The sequence below is a fragment of the Grus americana genome, chromosome 8 (assembly GCF_028858705.1).
Source record: "Grus americana isolate bGruAme1 chromosome 8, bGruAme1.mat, whole genome shotgun sequence".
NCBI classification, from domain to species: domain Eukaryota; kingdom Metazoa; phylum Chordata; class Aves; order Gruiformes; family Gruidae; genus Grus; species Grus americana.
The window spans coordinates 9,107,245-9,131,812 of NC_072859.1; the positions used below are offsets into that span (position 1 = coordinate 9,107,245).

Genomic DNA, 24,568 nt, shown 5'->3' on the forward strand with positions numbered 1-24,568 from the left:
TAAGTCTAATGTAGCACTCCTGTTGCACTGCTACTCACACTGTAAAGGCTTGTACCAGAAAAGGGGAAAAATCCTTGCATTTTGCTTTTCCGCCTTTTCTACTTTTTAAAGTAATTTCCTGAATAGATAACTATTGAACCCTGAAGTGTTAATTTTTATCTCCTTAGTTATTGATATTGCTTGTAGGCTTAAATGTATTTTGTGGTCAGAGGTGATGAAATTAGGAATATGTTTTTGCCATACAAGAACTGGAGCACGTTTCAGTTTGGACTCTTGAAATGCACTTGTGTGTGTGTTAAAGCACAAGTTACAGATGATAGCTGAAATTGTCTCCCTGTTGTTCTGCATGTGCATATGTACATGATATTCTTTGTGATATTTTGTGGTGTTTTTTTTTAATTCCATGCTTCAGACTTGTCATAGAACCTTTCTCCCAATGAAAACCACTTTCCTGTGGTGCATGCACCCTGTGGTTAACAACATCTATTTTTCCCTGATGCAGTGAATAGGCTTTTAAGATTTATTTTTTTTTAGACAGTATGTCAAGGTAAAATGTTCTAAAAGAGGAGTCTGAAATTATCACAAAGATTTAAAATTTATTGAATTTGCGGTTTCTCTGGGTAATGTCTGAATTTCAAATAAACGCAAAATTGCTTGAGTCTGGCGTTACAGCTGATGTGTTCTGGATGGGGTTCTACCAACAGGCATTGGAGTCACTTGAGCTTGCACGTGAAGAGAGGAAGATGAGGACTGGCATGCCAATAGGAAGGCTTAGCAGGGTCATACTGGTACTCTGTACTTAGCTGAAATCCTGTGTGGGGAGCCTCTTCCATGTCTGTTGGGGAAACCGAGTGATTTTGAGATGTTTTAGTGCCTCTCCCGCCCTCCAGTGGCGGGGAGCAGCCAGTACCTTTGGTACCTGCTGATTATCTTTGCTCTATGGCCTTTTGATTTAAATGAGAACATCCTCTGCTTTGGGTGTCCCACTTCAAGTGATCAGGGTTTAACTCTCATTGGAGGATCTTTGAAATAAAGCACTTTTTCCTCAGGAGGACAAAAGGAGTGTGCAAAGAAGGGCATGGCAAGCCCTCTGCGTATGACAGAGCTCTGTCTCTCCTCTCCTGGATGGCAGTTACTGTTTCTTCTCCTGTTGGCCTCTTGCTCCAGGTTTGCTGCTGATGTAGCATTCTGCATCTTTCTTCACTGATTACCCCCTGTCACAGTGGAGCAAAATGGACGTGGGCAAGCAGGGCTGCAGGCAGAGGAAACACAGTGCAAGACCTTACCTGGATTGCATTTCCTGAGCCCTGCACAGCGCAGTGCTCTGAGTTAAGGTCTACCCTGCCATGTGTTTGTTTTTGTATATTTGGTTTCCATGTCTTGTTTTACATGATGCGGTAAACTTTGGGATTTAAATGTTATTTTAAAAGTGGTACCCTTGACCTTGCAGCTCTGAAGATTAGGCAATGCTGCTGTGCTCTGTTAAAGGCATAGTGCTTTTGCTCTATTGCAGGTCTCTTAAGTAATCTCCTGAATGAATGAGGAGGGATGGGATAAGGGACTGACTTACTTTAGGGCCTCAGGCCTGTGGCTACTGCCAGACAGACTTGTTTGAGCAAGGCAGGCATGCGTAGGAACTGCGTTCATATTTTCTCTTTCCTCTCAGCACTTTCTCTCTTTCACTCTTTGCCAATCACATACTAGCAGAGCTCTTGGGAGTGCTGTTGTGAGTAGTAATTTTTGCAAAAGGCATTGCAATTTAAAAGCTAAAAGGCCTTGCGGAAAAATAGGACTTTACTGGGTTTTTTAATTGCTGAATACACTATGAGCATAACTTCTATGTTGTAAGCACTTATGTTTGTGGAAAACATACTCTTCTGTGCAAATATCTGGATATTTAACTGGTATGTGTATCATCCAGGAGTGGGTTCTTATACCATCTATCTTTCCATGCATATGTCTAATCTGGATCCTACCTTGTCTAGGAGGAAATCAATTAGTGTTGTTGATGGTGCTGTTATTGAAAATAGTGTTGTCCTTCTCACATTCATCTGTTCAAATTGTTTCTTTTCACATTTTCCCCTCCTGCATATAGATATATGGCTGTATTAATTAGGAAAGCATGTCTGATACTGTTATTTCTGGCTATGGTGTTTAATTTTAAAAAAAAATTACACTCCGTTTAAAGATCTGTAATTACACAGGTTAACATATGTTATGTCACATTAAAACCATTGTCTGAATTATGAGCAGTTCAGAACGAGTGCTCAGTAAAAGCTGCAGAAGCACTTTATTGGCTTGATTGATGTGATTGCTTTGCCTTTCCAGAGTCCTGCAGTGAGGGATCTAGATATGCTTCTTCCCACCTTTGTGAAACCAGGCTGCCTGCTTAGTGTATTTAAGATTTGAGTAGTACCTGAGAGTAAAGAGTTTCTGTCTGGACCCAGATTAACTCAGGTCAAGGTGAAGAGTGGGCTGGGATCATGCGTTGGAGGTTTCAACTGACAGTTGGTTTATTTTGCTCTGCTCAAGAATTAATGTCAGGGAGTTGACTTAATGCATATATCCATGGATTAAACGTGTTATCCATGTTCCAATAGGGTTGCTTCTCCATGGGAAGAGCAGCAAGCTGTTTGCTGTCTGTCCAAATATGGAAGCAGAGAGCTGGTCCTTAAAGGGATTTGGAAGATGTCTGGGGAAAAGCCACAGCATGCCAGGGATAAGCTGATGGCTGCTGGGACCTGTCCTTTACCGAGAGGTGGCAGCTCGTAGTCACAAAAGAGCATGTCTCAGGGAACTAGCCCTGCCATCGCCTTACTTTTACAGCAATGCGGGCAGCATAGGTCTTTTCATTTCCATTGTGTGTACAGGGCATAGTAAATTTATTAAGGTAAGAATTTATAAGCATTAAGAGACCTATGTGAATTGGAAAAGTACAGAAAGTGTAGATGTGTGATGAAGTTGCACAACAAAGGGTTTTCTTTGCAGTACTGCTTGTGGCATATTGTAAGATCTCCACTGAATCTGCAAAGAATTTTGCTTTAAAACAATTTTTGGAGTTTAATTCAAAGCGTATGAACAGGGCAAGGTCAACCACATACCAGGTCACTAAAATCCTCAAATGGAGCTAGTAGTGAAAAAAAAATGCTCCCTTCTTGCATGTCCACAAACACATTGATGCTTATGTTGTTCTTTGATAAACTATTTATATGATGAAATACTTGTTTAACTTCTTTCCATCCACTGTTGGTAGAACTGCTCTCTGATTTCCAATAACATAGGATTGCTTTATATTTCAAACCAGAAAGAAGAGCTTTACTTCTGCTATAAAAGTTGAAACTCCTTAATCTTTAATTTCTCTCTGAGCATGTTGCGTGCAAGTTGTTTGCTCAGATGTATGGAATGTGAATAAAAACTGATATATTACCGTGTTGTCTTTTTCACACCCTTCTTTCTATCACCCCTTTTTCTTTTCCTCTAAGTACTTTTATATCTGATGGCTTTTTTCAGTTCAGTGTGTTTCCTACTCAGAGCACTTCTGCCATGAGGACTGTGTTGGCTTTTTTGCACTTGCTACATTATGTAACTACCAGTCCATTCATGCATTTTGAGAATGATGTGGCATCTTTTTTCATAACAGTTGGACTTGAAATAGCCTGGGGAGTAATGCTTAGGGCAAAACTCGTGTGGTGTTGGACACTGAATTCTAAGCTGCCTTGCAAAAATTTTAAATATATGCTCTTAGGATATAAACAATGTTTAGCTCTGACTAAGCTAGAGATGTATTTAGGAGCTTGGGGAAGGTTTTGTAGTTTGTGAACTGCCTTAGCTGGGATGGTGATATGTGGTGTTCTGGAATGTGTATTTATTATGGGGCTTAGCTGGTTATTTAACTGGATCTTTTGCCACAGGAGAGCTGGGTTTGAGTTCTGCCTAATTGCAGGCAAGGTGATAGTTCAGGAATTGGCTTGAAGAGAGTTTGTGTAATTATACGCATGTCATCTTCCTCAGGCTTACGCTTGCTTTTCTGAGTCTTGGCAATAAATGGATATTGAGATCTTCTAACAGCAGTACTTTGAGCTTTTAGGATGAAAAAGCTTGATTGAGGTGACTTACAGTGGGAGTGGAATTGAGGGTCTTCATTCTAGCTTCTGCTTAAGTTACGCTAATCACAGATGCTCTGTTGAGTCCACGTTGTCCAGTTTGACAAGACTAGCTCTGATATCGCCAATGTAATGGGAAAAGACTCTGACACTGCAATAAGGATATCGATACGTGTTGATGTGCCTTTTGTACTGTGAGCCTGTGGCACTGTTTTGTAGCTGGAGTCTGTGCACTTCCCTTCTCTGAAACAGAACGAGGGAGAGACATTAATTGCAGCAAACAGTTTACAAGCAAAAAGCTTTTCTGGTAAGTGGCTATGAAATGATCTCTTCCAGAGCTGGTGGGGAGCATTCTGACTGCGGGGAGGCCATTGAGAGCCCTGGGTAGTGGCCTTGGCTTCTCTCTTTATGACTTTGACTAAATAATATGCACTTCTGTATCTCAGAAGTGAATGTAGGTGTGTACCCACATTGCTGCATAGATTAGATAAGTTCACAGTGATATTTGAAGCAAAGGCTCTAGCTTGGGCTGGTATTTTAGTGATTTTTCTCCCGCTGGGAGAGCAGTAAATAGTCTCAGATTGTAAAGATGGGACTAGAAATTGAGGTCACAGTATAATATGCAAGACTTCTTTTTTTACCTTGTTTACTTTATGCCAGGCTAAGTATTTCATAGCAAAAGTAAATTTTTTGTGCAGTTTGTGAAATAAATAATAGAGAGATCCTGTTAAAAATGCATTGGCTGGCTTCCTTATTTTAATATTAATAAGGCAGGTTGCTACAATAAAATTAGCTCTGCATGGTGTTTGTCACTGTACTGCCAAAGCAATCGAGTCTAATGCCATTCCTTCCTGAAATGAATCCCCAGGAGAGCAGTATTTGTGCTGTTCTGAAACCTCTAACCAGGGAAGCTGGAGTTGAACTGTAAATTATGGAAAATGCAGATTTTAATCTGGGAATCCCAAGTCTGTCTTTGGCCTTGCAGTTTTCTGGCTGCTTATGTGAAGTCTTTTAATGTTGTTTACAGATGTGTCTTCTCTGCTGTAGTGACTAATATCCAATTGCTTGGCTCATCATGTTTATGGACAACTTGGTAATCATATCTATATGGTTTTGTAGTCCAGAAACCTCTCCTGGTGGGGGCAAGAGAACCTGAACCATGAAGGTACTTAGCTAGGACCGTAGTGCCTTTTGATTTAGGGGCACGGGGCTGAAGGCATCTGAGGAAAGAGTTACATTGCAGTTGGCACAAAGGAGATACTGTCTTTTTTTTTTTTTTAAAGAAGAATCTGTGCCTTTAAAAGGAAAAGCCCTTTACCAACCCTGCGTGCCTGTGATTTATAACATGCATTTATCTGAGCCACACAGCAAAGGGGAAAAAAACTGTAATCTTGATACATTTTGTTATGTGACCAGAACAGCATTTTTGTGCTTATAAATAATATGAACACTCATTGTATTAGAGGCCCTGTCAACTGAGGTCATGTTTAGGTTAAAACAAGCATTAGGGGGTCCTTTGATCATGGCTATAGATACACTTCTGCTGAAATCTGCATTGAAGGCAAGATTAAACTCGCTTCGTTTTACAGTTTGCATTTTTAGTTTAGGATCCACATTGGAATTACATTCAAGCGTTGCCTGCCGACTGAATCTTTGTAAGATTTTATTGAACATGGAAGTCTGTGAAGCAGGGAAGCACATATGTTTAAATACCATCAAGGTCTATGGGTCCAAATATCTGCTTGAGTGTTTTCTTGAAAACAGTCATGTTTCAAGTAGACTCTTTAAATTTCCACTTTATAGAGATGTCTTGAGAGTCTAACAACTGGGAGAGACTTTCTTAGCTGGTGAACACCCGTTCTGATTAACCAGGCCCTCACAGTTCTGTGTCATTTCTACTTCTCGTGATATGCTATAGTAAAAAACTTGGAGTTATGGATTGTGTTTGTTGCGTGTACTTTCTATACACTGGATGAAGTTGACAGCTCAGCCTTACTTTAAGTGATGTTACTGGCATCAGAATTAAAACAACCCATGTCTTCACCTTTTAATTTGCAATCTGCAGGAGTCTTAGCTGAAAATGGAGAGAGAGATCTGTTTGTAAATGTGAATGATCTCTTTGTGCAAGAGGCTAGAGGAGGTGGAATTCCCCCCATGTTCCTTGCAAAAGAGATATGACAGAAATGTCTTGCTTGCTCTATGCCATTGGCCAAGCAGAAGTTTCATCCAGAAGATGAAAGTGGTTGGGTTTTGTTTTGGTTTTTTTTCTGCAGCAGAAGGAAAGTGGGACAAGATGAGCAAAAGGAAACTCTGCTTCTTCCTTCTTCCTTCCAAATTACTCTAGAGAAAGGCAAAACAAGGCAAGACAGGTGGTGCAACTGTAGCTGGAAGTGCCTCTGTGGACTTCTGGCTAATGTCAGCTGGATGATTGTTTCTTTTCCTCTATCCTGCAAGAGGGGAAATGCTGGATGGAGAAAAGAAAATAGCTGGGTAAGCACAAGCCCACAATGCGGTCCCTATATAAGGCATTGATTTACAAAATTGGGTCACCATATACAGCCTGCAGCACTTTTCAGAGATGCTGGAGGAGCTAAATCTGTTTTTTATGTTCTTTGACTTATTAGAATCTAGTCAAAATGTGATTTCCCCCCCCCCATCTGGGTAAAGAACATGCTTGCTGTCTCAGGAACACTGTGTCTTCCTGGGTACGGAAATTGAAAGATGGGAGAGGAGACAGTGCACCATGTCATAGCTGAGAAGCTGATATTTATTCCAGACTTCAATACTTGTTTAGGCTCTTCCCAGTCCTGTATGCTAGAAGATTACAATTTCTCTCTACTGCTGGAACTTACTTCTTTTTTTTGGGCTATTTTTTCCTCATTGGCCTATTTGCCTTGTATGTTCTTCAGTACTGAATGATTTGAAAGTGTTGAAGCTAACTTTAAACATTTTGATATTCTTTCCTGACTTTAGTGTGAAGATGATCTGCCTAACAGCCAGAAAGGTACAACTGAAATAACGCCTGAATATGGGCTAGAAGACAGAGTAGATGTTCGATACCTTCAGTGGTTAAATGGGAGGCTGAGGTTCCAGTGGCGGAGTTTGCACGCTCAGCACCAAGAGCATTGCAAACTTTTGCACAAGGTAAATGGTTCTTCTAACTCACTGTGGCATTGTTTATTATTTAAAAGCCTTGTCAGCTAGTGCTAAATGTACAAATTATTCTTGTTTGTTAGTTCTGCATTTTCTGTAGATAAGAGTGAATTACTTTAAATATGAATACCCCCACCTTTCCCCAGTGGGGCAGAACCATGAAAAAATGAAGCATATACAGTGCTTGCAAGGTTATAACTGTTGTATAAAAGTCTCTTTTGCAGGCTGGCACATTAGTCACTTCTGCAACCATAGGCTGTCTCCGTTTTTGTTCTCAGAAAATGCCTGGTAGAAGCAAGACAGAGCATTCTGGTCCCACAGACAAGTAGTAGTGATTCAGAACTATAAGTTCATCAGAAATGTGAATTCAAAATATTGAGCACAGATGTTGAAAGTAATAGCAGCAAAATAAAATGCAGTTTCCCTTTCTGAAGTACTAGGGAGCATCTGAGCAGAACCCAAAATCTGCCTGCTTTTGAATCAGGAATCAATAGTGGTCTCTACGTTGCTAAGATTCCATTTCTGTTCCCATTTTTTTGAATAATGTTTATATGCCTGTCTGAAAATCACAGACATCTGGGAGCATCGTGTCTGCTTAGGATGGAAAACGGCCTGCAGTCCCAAAGTTGACAGTGATGGTGACTGCAGAGACAAAGTTAAAAAAAAAAAAGTGTTCTAAAGATAGCCCTAAAAGTTATTCAGTAATATTTTCTCTGGGTGCCCTTTCTCCGTTCACATCTCTTTAGGTAACTTATGTGGAGCCACTTGGTATTGTAGCCAGAACTTTCACAGAAGACCTTTTTGAGACTAAGAACAGTTTTGAGAAATTTCTCCTCAAAGAACAACATTTATCAAAAAGTTGTCAGAATCGGAACAAGAGGGTTTTGAATGAAGATGCCTTCTTGGTTTTAATCCTGTGTCTGACAGAGCAATGCTGAAAACTATAATGAGGTTACATTTTGTTCTTTACATGAATTGATTGCTAGGGAAGATGTCTGATTGACAGCCCTAGGGGAAGATCAGGTGCTGTGTGTGCAGCATCTCAAATAACCTTTTGCTTCTCATTGCCCACTGTGAATGTGCTTTCCTGATCTGCGAATAAAGATAGCAATTCACTGTAAGTGCAGGTGCAGTCCTTGGCTTTTGCACTGATTGCAGACAGTGATGCTATTGGGAGAGGTGGCTTAGTGATAGAAAACTCAAATGAAATGATTGGCATCTTCTCCCCTTGATAAGCTACCTCTATTTAAGGTATGCTGATTTTTATAGTATGTGAGGCAAATACCTCTGCAACTCATCATCAGTACTCTGATTTATGTAGTACTTGGCAGTAACAAATCATTAGGCAACTTCAATACCTCAGCTTGCAGTTAATGAGACTAAGGAAGAATTAAGAGCAGGTCGAACCTGGGGGCTTGAGTACAAACAGAGATACTCTGTGGTCCAGATCAGCCACTGCAATGATGAAGAGATGTGCTGATTGGGCAATGTGCTAAACTTGTTGACAGGGAAAATGATGACCTCCTATGGGGATTGTACTTTGAAATAAACTCGGACTTTTTTTCCCCTGTGGGTATCAAAGGGAGAATGTTTGCTAAAGTTAGGGCTGTTGCAGTCAGACAAATATGAGACAGGTTAGTTATGCTGCAGTTCCCTGGACCACGAATTCCAGAATCTGGAGGAATAATCAGGAGGGAGAATGTTACTCTGTTCATCTAGTTTCCAAAAGCTGCCATTACTGCCTTCTTCAGCAGTCATCATTGGACTAAATTGAAAACAGTAAGTGGTGCTGGTGATGATTCTTATCATCAGACTATGTTCTATGGTGTATGTAGAGGACTGCCATCATGGACGTATACATAGGAGGATAGATAGGAGTCAAGCTCCTCCATGTGTGATCACACGCTGATATTATGTGTGCTCAAATACGTATGTGCAACTGTGGGAGTTCTGTTCAGAGCTGTAGTAAAGTGCAGTGCTCTGATCTGTATTTTAGCCTGAATTAAAAGCAGGAACATTGAAAGGTAAAAGTGACTTTGGAAGGGACTTCATTATAGCACCACATGAATGTTAACATGTACACTAATATAAAATGTAACTAACATACACAATTTAACAGCTGCATAAACAGTAATTAATATTTCCTGACTCTATAGAGAAATTGTCTGTGCTACTGCATTGATTTTAAAACTTTTAAATTAGCCTGTGTTGGAAGACTCATCTGACCCAATATGACCTCTATATGATATGCTGCTTTTCTCATATAAACTACAAACACAGTATGCAAAAGGCTAATGAGTGTTATGTTTTTTAATTATGCTGACAGATTTACAGAGGGCTTTCTCTACAAAATGATAATTATGGCTTTTACTTGCTCTGTTTAATAACTTAACAGGTTATGTATCTCAACTGTGGAACAGTCTTATTTACTGCTGATCACAAGCTATAATTTTTTGCCAAATAGTGGCGACACTTCCACAGATTTCATTCTGTGACTCACCCAGGCTCTAAAATACCATATTCTCTATTTGGGGCTTTCTGAGGAAAACACATTACACTTGGAAACTATGTTCTTACTCAGGAGATGACTACTTTTCCACTCTGTATTTTTTTAGTATGGATATTGCTACTGGCAGTAAGAATTGTACATAGAGAATCCAGCAAGAGGCTACCAAGATAGTCAAGGACTAGCTAAGTTGGACATGACCCCCAAGAAGAGTTTGAGGGAGTTGGGCTTGTTTGCTCTGATGGAGAGGAGGCTGAGGGAGAGGTCACCTAATAACTATTGGATGGGTAGTTACAAAGATGGATCCATGGTCTTCTCAGCTGTACCAGAAGACAAAGGGGAAGGGACCACTGATTATGGCTTGGCAGGGTCAGGCATATTAGAAAAAGCTTCTCTGGGATGATGGGCAGCATAGGAGCAGGTCATCAGAGATGCTGAATGGTCTCTGATCCTCAGAGGTTTCAAAGACTCACATGCACAAAGCCACAAACTGATGTTGGAGATGGTCCTTGTTAGAGCGGGAGGTAGGACTAACAACCTCCAAAGGTCTTTTCCATTTCTATGATTTTTGTGAAAAAATTCTGAATTGCTTGGGTGATCAGAGACAGGTACTTGCATGTTAGAAGTGATGACTCATGTCTTAGTGAAATAGTACTGTACTGCCTGAAGAAAGGGTAAGGGAGCAGTAGGAGGGAAATATGAGGGGGAAAAAGGCAAAAATAAATGGCTGTTCTTTCTCTAAAGTACACAAATGATAATTGAAACTGATTGCTGGGGCCTCTATCTACTGTGTCCTGCCCACAGCCATTTAAGTTTGGTGGTATGAAGTTCTGTAGTAACCAGTGTAGGTTACTGAAGAGGGAAGCCTTCCTGGAGCTACAGCTGGTCATGTGTTGGGAATTGCTTGTTAGGTGGTCTGACTGGCTGTTCCTCTTTGCTAGCTCATCTGATGAGCTGCTTTTCAGTGACTTCAGCTCCCAGAAGGCATGTTGAAGCTTACAGACTCACACATGTCCTGCTGTAGGAGGAAGACTTCCTCAGGGAAATCTTAACCTCTCTGTTGCTGAGAAATTTTGCAGCCTGAGGCTACAAGCTGTTAAATAACATTATAATGGCTTCTAAACATGGATAGGTTGGCCTGCTTTGGAAGTATAATATAGTAATACCATTATAATTCCCTCAATTCTCAGTGGTACATATTTACCTGATACACGTTCAAATATGTGGAAGCATGAAGGATAAATTACTGTGTTAAAGCATGCCTCTTGGTTCCTTATACTCTGTTTCTTCCTCTTTGTGTCAAGTGCCAGAGGAATAGCTATCTGCCTGGATTTTGATCCCTCTTGAATTCTTAGAGTAGAGCAGCTGTTTTTAGTTAGGCTTTGAACTACCACTTTGCCTTAAAAAATGTGAATGAGAAGCCTTACATAGTTTCAGAAAAACAGGTAAGAACCTGTGTAGTTTAAAACTGGCATTGCTTTTTGGGTCTGTTAAATTCACTATGCCATGATCAGTGTGTGAAAAGAAATAGCGGAACAAATGAGTTTCTGCAAAAGTGATGGATTTCCTGTGGGTATTTTCAGCTATCTTCCATCTGCTAAAGACTAGGACAGAAACCACACCTAAAATAGGGAAAGATTAGATTGGGTTCAGAGATGAACTTTGTTAAGCAGGTGAACATCATCTGATTGTGGACTATGGATATAAGTTACTAGAAATAAAGTTATATTGAATGGAATTCTTGATGATAGAAGAGTTAACATAATTGGCAGTATCAGATCACGGTAAAATGACAATAATGGTTGTAATATGCTTGGAAACTGTAAGAGCAAGAATGGTATTCTGTCAGTAAGAATGCAGAGCAGCACTGGGAAATACCTTCTATGAACGGAGTACTTTCTTGTGCTTCCTCATCTAAGATTAAACAATATAAAAAAAGATCAGTTGTATGTATATATCTGATGTTGTAGTAAGAGAGTAGAGGGACAAGGACAAAGTCTTGATCTCTGAAGAACAGAGGGCAGAGACTGGTGCTGGGTGATTACCTCATTGTCAGTAATTTGAGTGAGCTAAACTGCAATTTTTAGATGCATCTGCATCTTGGCATGAAGAATCTACTATGTTACTCTGTAAATTACTACATTAGTTAATTGTATCTTTTTTTTGTCTTGAGATATTTGGTTTGAAAATCTTTTTTTTTTTTTCCCCGAAGTGAATTTGCCATCAGATCTCAATAGCACATTCTTTAATGCAGTAGAAGTTTTTCCTCTCGTGCAAGTGTGTGTGAACTATGAACAAGCCCCCTTTTCATCTTCTCTTAGGTGAATTAGACAAGCTGATCTCCCTGCAGGGTGTCTAAGCGCAAGGGCGTTTAGGAATTGGTACTGGAAACTCACCAGAAGTGGTGCTCAGTGGGGGGCTGTGCCTGTATTCTCATGCAAAGGTTAGTGTATGGTTAAATCAGACCTGCGGCTGCCTCAGTCCATTCCAGTGCCACATAGCAACAGCTATACGTTCTCTGTCTTTCACCCTCTCTCCTGCTTCTTTTACCTTGGTACTGTTTCCCTCTTTAAGCCTTGTTTCATCTTCAGTATGTTGTGGTTATCGGTAACAGATTGTAAAAATACAAATACTGGATTATTTCAGTTATAAATACTGGATTATTCCAGTATCCATCTAGTCTGGTCTCAGGGGAACACCTTATTCCTCTGTTGTTACAGCTTTAGAGTATTTGTTTTGGGCTTTAAGCAGTGATGCTGTTGTGGCATACTTTTGAAGAGGGACTGAAATTCATTCCTGGTGCTGAAGGCCCAAAGGTTTGGCAGCCGGAGTTACGCAAGAATGCAGCAGGGAGAGGAGTGGCAAGTAGAAAGGAAGAACATTGTGTGGGGAGGTGCTCTTTTATTTTTAAACTCGCATAGCTCTGCACATGTGACAGATGGTTGTCACCAGAAGTGAGTTTTGGGAAAGGAACGCTAAAATATTCTGAAGTTTCAGGGAAGGGTTGATAATTACCCAGTGCCTGTCAACTTTAAAATAGTTGTCAGTACCCAAGTGTATGATAAAGTTCATATTAGAATAAAGGAAGAAAAGCAGGAAACATTTTCTGTCTTCTGGCAGAAATATTAATGAAATATGAGCGATTGTCTGACAAATGTGGACTGCTATCTTGTTTGGCAGCTGCAGTTATTACACTAACAAAGGGATCAGCTCTGAATAGGAGGAATTGCTTTTTATTGTTCCCTTGACTAACTTGGGAAGCTTCTTCGTCAAGTAATTGATGATACCATCACCAGCACAGCTGGGACAAGGTCCCAGTAAGCAAAAGCCAACAATATATAGCAGCAAAAGAGAAACTTACTGTAACTAGGTAGCATTTTCTACTTTAAAGGAAGAAATAAAAAATTATGCTGAGGGTATCCTTTACCTCTGTTAAGACTTCTGCTTTCTGTTTTCTCCTTTCACGCTGTGCACAAGAGTGTGTGTAGTGTAAGGAAAAAGACTTTAGGATGAAAAGAGAAATATTTCAGTTTCACTGTGGTGGCAGCAGTAGCAATTTCCGCATGTGGTTCTGGTAACAATACCATATGGACCAATTTGTGAGATGATTGTGGTGCATGATCATAATTTCCTGCAGGCTGTTTTAAAAAGGTCTGTTGTATTGGTGGTAGTAGTTACACTTGTACTTGTCCATTGGGAATGGGCTTGTAACCACTGGTTTCACATCACCATTCCAATCCATGCAGCCGTTAGATGGTAGCTAATGATGTTGTTAATGATCTGGTCCTTGTGCTGACAAATATCTTCTAATCTATTCCAGATCCATTTATTCACTAGTGGCTCCCATATGGACCAGATCCTTGGACATTTTTCTGTCACAGAAACAGATCTCGTTAGACAACCGGAGAACTACAAGCAGGTAATGCTTCTCCTGTAATTGTTGGATGTTTGGTATGCTTTACACAAACATTGTTCAGCAGAAGACTGCACTCCTTGCAACATGTTTTTAACTTGGTTTCCAACCAAAATAAGGGCTTATTTATTGAATTGTCAGTTTGCTCATTTATAAATTGTATTCACCAAATGATTTCTTCCAGCTTGACAGAACATAGACACAAGGATATTATGCTAAGCTTTATAAAAACTGGTAGACAGGGAGTGGGGAGAGACCTGACTGAAAGTTGCACTGAAGAAAAGATTTGTGGAATAAAACCTAGATCAGTTGGCTGACTGCTGTTGTATACTACCAGTAATCACATCTGGGCCAGCCAGGCAGAGTGTCTGCCTGTGTCCTTGCCAGAGTGGGTTGTCAGTGAGAACATGGAGAGAGCTGTTTTATCTCTCCAAGAGAGCCAAAGCATATCTGACACTAGCATTCATTAGTTTCTGAAATTATACAAGTTGACTACCTTTTTGGATGGTAGTAAGGGGCTTTATTTTGAGAAATATTTTAGAAGCACAGGATGGTTGAGGTTGGAAGGGACCTCTGGAGATCAACCTGGTCCAACCCCCCTGCTCAAGCAGAGTCACCTCGAGCAGGCTGCCCATGACCATGTCCAGATGGCTTTTGAATATCTCCAAGGATGGAGACTCCACAGCTTCTCTGGGTGACCTGCTCTGTGCTTGGTCATCCTCACAGTAAAAAAAAGTGTGTCCTTATGTGTTCAGACAGAACCTCCTAGGACATCATTTTTCTTAGTGTACTGTTTTACCCTCAAGGATGTATTTGTGCTGCTCTCAAATACTCAGTCATCATAGATGTTTCAGTTTATTTGAAGTAGTGCAATTCACTTGTTTTAATACAATATAATACATTTGTTCTACAAATCAGTTTGTAAAAGTTCATTCTATGTGAAAACGAAACAAGATTGAAATTTTAAGCTCAGCCCTAACAAAATCAGTATTTGGCAAACTTCTAGCAGTCTGTCTAGATCTGTTTACTCAGAGAAGATACTCTTTCTGCTGCTATGTTGAGAACAGAAGTGGGCATTGTAAATATCGCACATAAAGAAATTAAGAAAAGTAGACTTGAAGATGGGAGGTAGTCTTATGTTCAAACCTCCTAAAATAAAGTAGACTAAAATCTTTCATTGCTGAGCATTCCTTGAATGAACGGTTTACATCCAGCCTCTTGATAAGGTCCAGCTGTTAAGAACACTTTCCTGGAAAGTTATTGTTTTTTCTAGAGCAAATGGCTAAGTCACCTTGAGATTTCTTTTTCATATCTGCTTCAGTCCCCCTCCTATGATTTGCTCAGCAACTCAGAACACACAGCAGCACAGTCCTCTGAAGCCTGTACTCTATAGTCTTCCAGAGCTTAGCAAGTGTCTAGAAGGGTCTGGTGGGCTGGTACTAGAAACTTCCAGGCTTGTGTAGAAGGACTTTGCAACTATCTTTTTCCAAAGCCTTGCCCTGAATATGTCACTGATCTGATACAGTAAAGCATAACGATACTCTAATAAAGCCTGTTTGGTTTTGACCATGCTGTTAATGAATCATAGAATCACAGAATGGTTTAGGTTTGAAGGGACCTTGAAGATCATCTAGTTCCAACCTCCTGCCATGGGCAGGGACACCCTCCACTAGCCCACGTTGCCCAAAGCCCCATCCAGCCTGGCCTTGAACACTTCCAGGGATGGGGCATCCACAGCTTCTCTGGGCAACCTGTGCCAGTGCCTCACCACCTTCATTCCAGGAGTTTTCTTTCTTGCATGCTGCTCCCTTTCCTGGACATCTGCTTCAGGTGTGCTGTTCAGTGGAGGATTAGGATAAAATGGAAAGAATCTTTTTGTATTTTAAATGTTGTGGTTAGGTAAAGTACTACAGTCAAGAAGGTTTAGCGGGCAGCTACGTTACTTGGTTAAAATCTGTGGGGTCTTCATTCTACCCTCGGACTTGCAGAGTGTTCCACGAGAAACATGCTGGTGGTCACTTTCTCAGCAGAAGTGCCTCAGTCAGTGGTGATGGTTATGGAGCTGTTTGCCTGTGAGGCTGTGCTAGAGCGTGCAAATACATGAAACAAGGGACCCCCCTCTCCCCGCCCCTTCAAAACCAGCGTCATGACTGAAAGGGACAGAGGCAGGTTGGCAGAAGATGTTTTCTTCAAATAAACTGAGTGGCCACAGTCTCCATCTGCAGTTTCTGGGCTCTAACAGGTGCAATTTCAAACAGGCTCCAGTGCTCACGTGTTAGAAATTCTTATGTCACTGCTTGGAATAGTCCAAAATTGGAATTGTTTGTCAGCATAATCAGCTGTGAAATTCTTAACCTCTTGAAGCTCTTGAACCTATTCAAGAAAAGAGGGTCCTCTAAGCTGTTCTTCTGTCCCTGATTCTAAAATAAGCAGGAAAAATTGCAGGAAATCATCACAACGCTTCAGTAGACATATTTTCAAGAGACTTACATTTGAGCAAACTTTGTCATTTTTGTCTTTCTTTACCCTTATTTCCCCAAAACAGCTTCCAGAAGTCATATGCTCAGTATGTATGAAGAGCCCAATATAACAAGGTGGTATGGACTTGAAAAGGCAAGGCTGTTTCAAATGTCAGTTTTCCAGATGGATATAATACTCAATATGCAAAGTGATGCTTCTTTGGAAAATGTAATAAAAAGCCTCTAATTTTCAAATATCTTGATAAGATTAAGTAAATTATGCATATTTGAATAGCTTGGTTTTCAAATATTGTTGCAGATGGCACCACTCTGCCAAATGTTTTTTCCAAAACCTGTGAAATAATTTTTTCTCTTTAAGTAATGTGACACTTCTGTTAATGTTACCTCAAGTAACAACCTGCTGTATGGATCAATAAAAAGAGCAAGCATGTCAATATGTCTTACTGTAATGCACCCCTGTTGGTGGATAGTGTTATGAATTCCTTCTTGTGTTAGGCATCCTTCAAAGGATAGAAATGCAAAGTGGATTGAAGTGTTAAAATTATCGCAGAAGGGACATTGGGTTGGTTTTATTGAAGCATAGAGTTTATTTTCATCAAAAATACCCCAAGAGATAAGTTGCTCTGTCCTGTAATAAAACAAGAGATGTTTAGTCTGACAGGAAAAGTGTGATAGGATACAGATAGCTGTGAAGTTAAACTTTATTTTATGAAATGGAAAAGTCATGCTGCCCCTTTACTATAGAAGTTGCACATTAACTTGTTTAGAATGTTCTTCTTGTGGATTTCTGCCTATAAAACTTTTTAGTGTGCTTTTATGTACAGGGATTTTACTGGACATTATTATTCTTTTATCATCATAAATGTCTTTGTCAGATTCATAGAGCTGGAAGTTTTCCAAGTGTAATAGTTTTAATTATGTTTTTCTCTAGTGAGACATGATCAAAATTCCAACTTTCCCTGCAGTTTGGCTTGGCTGCGGTTATATATGTGTGGTTATATATGCATGTGGCTGTGAGACGCAGGTCACCTCTGTGTTTAGTTCCTGTGCTGCCCAGGGGTATCAGTGAAGGGGAGGTGATGTTATTTCAGCTGGTGTTCCACTTCCAGTTGAAGTACATATGCGTGCTCACTTTAGCTCTTGACCTCCACATGCATGTCCTTTCTTTCCCAGGATGCTGTCGTGACTTTTTGAACACTCTCTGGGCTGCAGAGTGGTGCATGAGAAACATACTGGTGGTCATTTTCTCAGCAGAAGTGCCTCAGTCAGTGGTGATGGTTATGGAGCTGTTTGCCTGTGAGGCTGTGCTAGAGTGTGCAAATTGGGGACAATTACAGTGCGGCAGCGTGCAACAGCCTGTGCAGTGCTAGGGTCCCTGGATGTTCATTGTGTCTTGTCTTTAAAACCTCTTGCCTGTATTGCTTAGAGTATGCTAGAACATGATCTAGCGCATCTTGAATGTCTTTGTGCTTTGGTACATTTTCCAAGCTGTACTGGTACTGCTTGCTTTTAAACAGTTCCCCAGTGTGACTGAGGGGCTGCTCTTATTTGGCAGCCTGAAATATCTCAGGGCAGAAATAGAATTCTGGTCTCTGGTGTTGCAGCTGAAATAGTTTGGAAGTGTACTGGGGAGAGCATGCAGAGGATGTGGCTGAGGGTAGGCAACATCTGCCCCAAATTCTCCAGGGCAGTATTGTCTGGCTGTGAGTCACGTTCCTCTTGCAACTGTGAGGACAGTGATTGTGATGTGGGAGCGATTGGGTAGTTTTTAATTGTGCACATAATAAAATCCCATTCTTGCATATGAAGCCCATTTACCTTAATTCTGCATTGCAGCATCACCAGTTCTGATGTTTTACCTTGAGCTCGAAAAATGTATGTTGTACTTCAGAGTCATTAACTCTCTCATCAAATTGTTACCATATAGAGATCAATGAACTCTGAAGCAAAGCACCCTAGTCCTTCAATTTTTCTCTCTTCTTATACCGCTTTTTATGCGGAATTCAATCTTGCAGGTTTTGTGATTAGCCGAGATTAAAAGTTGTAGTCAGAACTCAGGTCATTGGTACAGTGCTGGCAGTGCTGAAGTGATTACTGAAATTGTAATGAGTAAAGATGACACCTTTAAATGCCAGTAGATCAATTTACTGCGTGTGACAGCAAATAAATAATACAGCTGTGTGCCAGATAGACATGCAGAGAAATTCATAGTACTTGGGAGTGAATAGCTAATAATTTTGTTTCAGAATTTTGTGAAAAATATTTATGCTTGTTGCTCATTAACACATTTTAAAGGGAATTTCTCTGGCTTAAGGATCTAAGGTGCTTGGTAGCAAGTAAGAAAGAGCAAACAAATAGTCTGTCTGACTTTGCATACATTATGTATGGTCAATTCCATGTCCATAAAAAATTCAGGTGAGCTTTAGCTCTCCAAGCAGCAGGGATTGGGTGGGATGGGATAGGACAGTACGAGCGTAGCATTGATCTGCTTTCTTGACTGTTCACGTATCAGGGAAGGAAGCCAATGTACGGTATGTGTATTGCTTCCTTCAGTCAGAAGGGACTCCATAATATCTTCTTGGGACATTCAAGGGGTAAATGATCAAGCTGAAAAATAAGTTGATTGTGGATCCTAAATCTTGTGGCAGTTTCCACTTAAAACATCTGTCCCAGATGGCTGTTACAGATGGGTGACACAACAGGTTTATTCTCTGTGAGTAATATCCTATGGTTTGAATTCATGCAAAGCACTAAAGACCTTTGGTTCTTTTCAGAACAAGTATGTTCAGTTTGGGAGCATTAGGAACTGATAGGCTTTGAATTTTCAAAAATGTTGGACATGCATTTAATAGTTACTTTGCATGAAATTTGAGTCTTCAGTTTGCATCGTGTACATGCACATGTGGGCTTGTGCACTTCTTGCATAAAGTCCTTCTGAACTGCTGAAGTACTTTATCTGCGTAGGCCTGTTAAAAGGTAAGATCAACCAGTATATTCAGTGCACAAACACCATGTGAGAGTTTTTGGTCCATTTCCATCCGAGTGCGAGCACTACCTCCTGGAACGTATCTGAGGGCAGAGCAGCGAAAGTGAAGTCTGTTATCCAGTACAAGTTATTCAGCCAGTTACTGAATAATTGCTATGGTATTGCATTATCTCAGAAATGGATCCTAAGTTGCTGACCTCCTTGGATGAAAATGGAATAACTATGGCAGGATAATTCCAGCTGCTGTGTGCCAGGCTATATTTGGTGTCCTTGTGCTGGTTGTTTGGGACTTCGTGGAACATTCCCGGTGGTGACAGATGCTGCAGGGAGGCGCTAAATGAAAATAAACAGTTAAAACCCTGCTGCTTAGCTTGACACCATGTCACATTACTGATTTGACACAGACCTGTGCTAGTATCTAGTATTTCTATAATCAACCCTGTTATGGTCTTGTATGGTAGGGGTTAAGGATATATAACCTTATTTGAATTTCAAACAGCGTGCTAGGGGACCATCTAATATTTTATGATGTCCTTCCATCTGTTGTACAAGAAGCCCTTGAACCAACACATTTCTCGGAGTGTAGATACCGATGGAGAAAAAAAAAAAAAGAAATTACATCCATAGCTATAGTCCATGATGCTGCTGCGTAGAAGATTAATTCAGGAAGAAAAGGCTTGTACTGCATGCAAATTCCAGAAAAAAGATTTGTTCTTTTCTAAAAAAAAAAAATGACCTTGAGCTTCAAGGACAAGCTGCCTTCACTGGTATAAATTGTTGTAGATTCATTATCTTCTGTGATGCTCTGGCAACTAATTCTGTTTGATCTGGCACTCAGCTTTTTATATGTTCATTGCTTAATTCCCTTGGTAATAGCCATAGTTCTGCCATTTCTGTCATGGAATGGGATCTGTTTCTCATGTTGTAACTACCCTTCTAACTAAGGACAGCTTTGCCTATTTGTCGTCATGTTTCAGTTTCCTGAAAGGAAAAAAGTACTTGAAATTTCTCAAGTGGACCCTGCATAAAAAATTAATACAGCATAAAGTTCAAGAGTAATTACATCAGGGCTTGTGAGTATATGTGAAAATGTGGGGGTTCTGTCTGAAATCCATCCTTGGCCAGTCTTGACTCCACAGAAATCTTCATGGAGATTCATTTTACTCAGTGTTATGCCAGGCTCTGTGTGAGCTCTTCGTAGAAAGATTGTAGCATGAACCGATTTTCAAGGTAGGGAGAGACCATGCTGCTGTGAATGAGATCAGAAAGGTGGAGAGCAATCTTCCCCAAAGGAATACAAATGTCTGTGACACAGTTCTTGGAGCAATAGGGCAGAAGAGACAGCCAAGCCCCAAAGGATCTAAACACAATGAGATTTTTAGAGTTACTCTACACGCTGCCAGAATAAACTCAGTTTGAATCGGTAGTGACTTCTGACCGTTTACTAAATCTGCTTACAGGGCTTCACATGACCAGAATCTTTGGATTCTGGCATTGTTGCATTTTCAGAACAACAAGGAAGCTGATAGATTCTGTAGCAAGAACAATTTTTTTCTTTTCCTTTTACAGAGCTCTTAAGATACAGGTTTTTCTAATCCAATGCATCAAAATTTTTACCTGTTTTTAAGCAAGTTTGTTTTCATTGATAATTGCTGCTGGGTGCATCTTAAGTTCTTTAATGATCAAATGAGAAGTTCTAGAACTGACCTTTAATAAATTTCAGGGTTCACCAATGAGTTGTATGTTAGACCCATGGACACACATGTTTTGAAAAGGTCAATTATGACAAGTTTTTTTAATTTGCATAATTATGCTCACCACAGCACTTTAAATAAAAATAGCAAATGCTTTGCCCTTTTAAAGTATTCAGGTTTTCCTCTCTTCCTGTCTTTAACTTGCTTTTGCTAAGCCATTCTAACATTATTCACCGAAGAACACAGGGAACATGGACCGACTGTGTTAGGAGCTGCGGGCTGGGAGTAGATGTAGGGCTCTGGACAGGCAGAGGAAAGGGGTAGGATGGACAGCAAAGAGTCTCTTTGCTCTGGCTCTTGTTCAGGGAAGTCAGGAGCTGGAAGAGACCCCTGGACAAGAGGCCTGCATGAGGGCAGCGGGGAGGCAAGGTGGCTTTGGTGTGAAAGAATTCAGACTGGGTGAAAAGAGACTGAGGCAGGCACTGAAGAGAGGCTGTGGCAGGAGGGGCTGAATATAGACAGAAAGGTCATGACTGGAGAGGAGAATTAGGACAGGGAGCCGTGAACAGGAAGATGAGTCTGTCTAGAGACTTGAATCATTGTCTTGCTTCTTGTGGGATTCCAAATAATTTCTTACCTGCAGGACAACGTCATCTCCCTCCAGTGATGCTCCAGTGGACAACCAGTAGTCCTGCGGACAACCTACTACTGCTGTTAATTAGTCTGACCCAAGAGTCTGATGCTGCAGATAAGCAATGGGTATGCTGCTGCAGGAGGAATTTTCAAAAGTATCTTTTTAACAAAGCAAAGAAATTAATAGTCTAAATCGGAGTAAGATGATGCAGTATAACAATACTTTAAATATGTTTATGAGGATATTTTATGCTAAAACTATGGTATCATTCAGAGTGCAGAGTGCCTTGTTTCTGAGTCAGAGTTGTGATGAAGAAATGGTTGATGAAGGTGAAGAAATAGCAGTAAGAGTGGGAGAGTAATTGGAAGAAGGGAGCCTTAATAGCTGAGGCAGTGGGGCTTTGTCCTGGAGAGCTGCAATACTCCTCTGCCTCTGGGTTCTCAAGTTCCCCATGGCAAGTTACTTAAACTAGACTTTCCATGGTGGGCTGCTGATGGAGTGTTTCCCCTCTTTTGTGTGTCCAATTTGATGCTCAGGGATTTGATTTGTGGAAACGTTGAGTTTTCCTAGCCGTTACTGAATTTGGTGGGACCTCTGCTTGGAGCCCCTCAAGAGTTTCAGCACTGCAGGAAGCATCATCTAGAAATGTCAGATTTAACTCCAGATGATGTGTGCTGCAAGGACGCACTACTGCTCTGCTGAAGTATTAGGCTGGATCCTGGAGTCAGTGGAGTGGTGTGTGTTAATGCAGCCTGGGCCAGCTGCCTGGTTTCTCCCACTAGAGCTGATCAGCTGAGACAGTGTGCCATGGCTATGTTGGCTCAGGAAATAACTCAATGAAAACTACCTAAAGCATCTCTGCAAGTTGTTGAGTTGCGCTGGGTAGATGTATCCATGAAGTGCTTTATGGTAATTTTTAAATTCTCTGAAAACTGGGTCTCAGAAGTCTCAGTTAAGGCATCCAAAAGAAATGGAAGCATTTTACTTTCATCTCTTTGCTTTCATTTCCCATTTCTAAAAGGACAGTAATACTATCATCTCATCTCACATGGGTCATTAGGAAAGATAACTTGTTTATGTGGAAGATAAAAATTCTGCCTTCAGAATGGGATTTGAATGATGTGTGGCAAATAAGTCCATGTCCTCTGAAGAATAAACAGAATAATATGCAATTTAAAAAGGAATAGCTTGTGGAGTGAGCACCAGCCATTATATGCCCTTGGTGAGACAGATTATGAAGGGAAATATTTTGGTCATGTAATTGTAGACCTTATATACATAGGATGGTCAAATTAGTGTCGTTTAGGCAGCTTGAATTCTGGCACTCTTTAACTTTGAATGCTTCACTTTCCAACCTTAGCAGTTATCTTGCTGGATTGTGCATTAAAAGTGTAAAACATACTTACTGCCATGTGCTCTGAACAACACTGCCAGTCAAAGCCAATGCTTTTTCCCCTCTGTTAAATTAATGTTTTGTGTTGTTGTTCCAGCCGCAGTTACTTTAGACATTTTACATGCATGGTAGTCAGATTGGTGAGAACTAACATGGGAGCTAACATATTAATATTGCAGAGGAGAACAGATCTGATAACATATTGAATTATATATGGGGCTCCAGCACCTAAATGCAGAAGGCCTGGAGGCTCACACAAGAAAGCTCAAGGGAGCTGAATGATCCAGAGTACTTGATTTTTTTGATGGTGGTTGTTCAAAGAAGAAAGAGCAGAGGCTGTAAGGATGGATTTAACAAGAAGGTCACCTGCAGAGTCAAACAAAATCTAGCCTCTGTGCTGCTGTATGATGAGCAGGGTCAGAAGCATGTCAGTGATACTCGGCTGGTCTGAGCTGGCTTTCTGGCCCTGTCTGAGAGTCCTGTCCTGTGCTAGACTACTGCTTTCTCCTGATACTGGTGAGCTGAATGATGGAGAAGGAACTGGCTTTAAACCCCCATGGGTTATATTGGTTGAAAGATTTATTTTGTTTTTCTCTCTAGATATCTCTAGTTTGGTCTTTTGGTGGTGTAATGTCAGGAGCAGGGTGCCTGCCGTGGTGCTGTGCACAGTGAAATCTGCTGCGCTGGGATGGGTAGAGTTTTGGAGCCTGCAGGGAGGATGGGAAACTGGGAAACCCACATCTTCCTTGGGCGTGAGGATGTTCAGCACCATATACTAAAGTATTTTGGTCCTACTAGCTGGATTGCGTAGATCACCTTTAAAATCCAGAATGCTTACTACTTATTGTTGTTTTTCTGGGAGAAGCCTTGGTTGGTTTGAAGCTTTGTACGTTGAATGTTATTGAAATTGGAAAAAGCTGTTGTATTTTGTTTCTTCTGGCTGTATATGTGGGAACCTCTCCTTATAATTACTGGAGCAGTAGTGGATACTGTCTTACAAATGGGGTGATTTGGTTATGTATTTCCTGTAGAGTAGGAGAGTGGTTACGGAGAAAACAAAAAATGAAATAAAAACCCCTCTTGTTGATTCAGGTATCACTTTTCCTTCTTGCATTTCATTGCAAGGAAAAAATAAGCACTAAGAAAGCAAAAAAACCCCTGTTAATGACAGCATGTGCTTCCCACCCCGTGCTGCATGGCAGGAACAAAGAATTTTACTCTTGCTTTTTTTTAATGTTTCACTCTATAGAAAGAGGGAGTAGGCTGCCATATCATTTTCCTTCTGAAATACCATAGGCAATTAGTTTTCAGTTAATTTGCTGACATTTATCACATAAAACATGGTTTGGTATAGTAGTTATTAAAACCTGTTGGAAACAATGGATCCAGGTACTCATTTGCAAAAATAAGGCAGAGCAGATCTTGTCATCTGTGTAAAATCAGGAAGAACTACAGAAGCCAAATGGCTTCAAAGCTGCTTTTAGACAGTGTCTACTTGTAGCTGAGTTCCTGATCCTTCTTAAGAAAGTGAAAGGCTCTGGCCAGCTGGGCACCATAGTAGCAAGAGCAATCAAATTGTGCAAGATAATGTATATTGATATTTTGAAGGCAGATTCAAGTCAATTTTTAGAAGGGATGACTTTGGGAAAAAAGGTTAAATATAAATGACTTGCCTTTGGATGCTTTGTGTGGTCTCCTGTCGGGGC

The 24,568-nt window shown here is 40.6% G+C and overlaps 1 protein-coding gene across 5 annotated transcripts in view; it reads left to right on the forward strand.

Annotated features, from left to right (window-relative positions):
- Positions 1 to 24,568, forward strand: part of TEDC1 (tubulin epsilon and delta complex 1) — an 86,320-nt gene that overhangs the window by 14,082 nt on the left and 47,670 nt on the right. For 4 of the 5 annotated variants that reach the window (XR_008578113.1, XM_054834185.1, XM_054834181.1 and 1 more), the window contains exons 4-5: positions 7,077 to 7,247; positions 13,583 to 13,681. Coding sequence is in view for 4 of the 5 variants with exons in the window: in XM_054834185.1 (XP_054690160.1) it covers positions 7,077 to 7,247; positions 13,583 to 13,681 (270 nt within the window). In the remaining variant the exon portion in view is untranslated. The remainder of the gene's footprint in view (positions 1 to 7,076; positions 7,248 to 13,582; positions 13,682 to 24,568) is intronic. The other variant, XM_054834183.1, reaches the window with a different exon arrangement.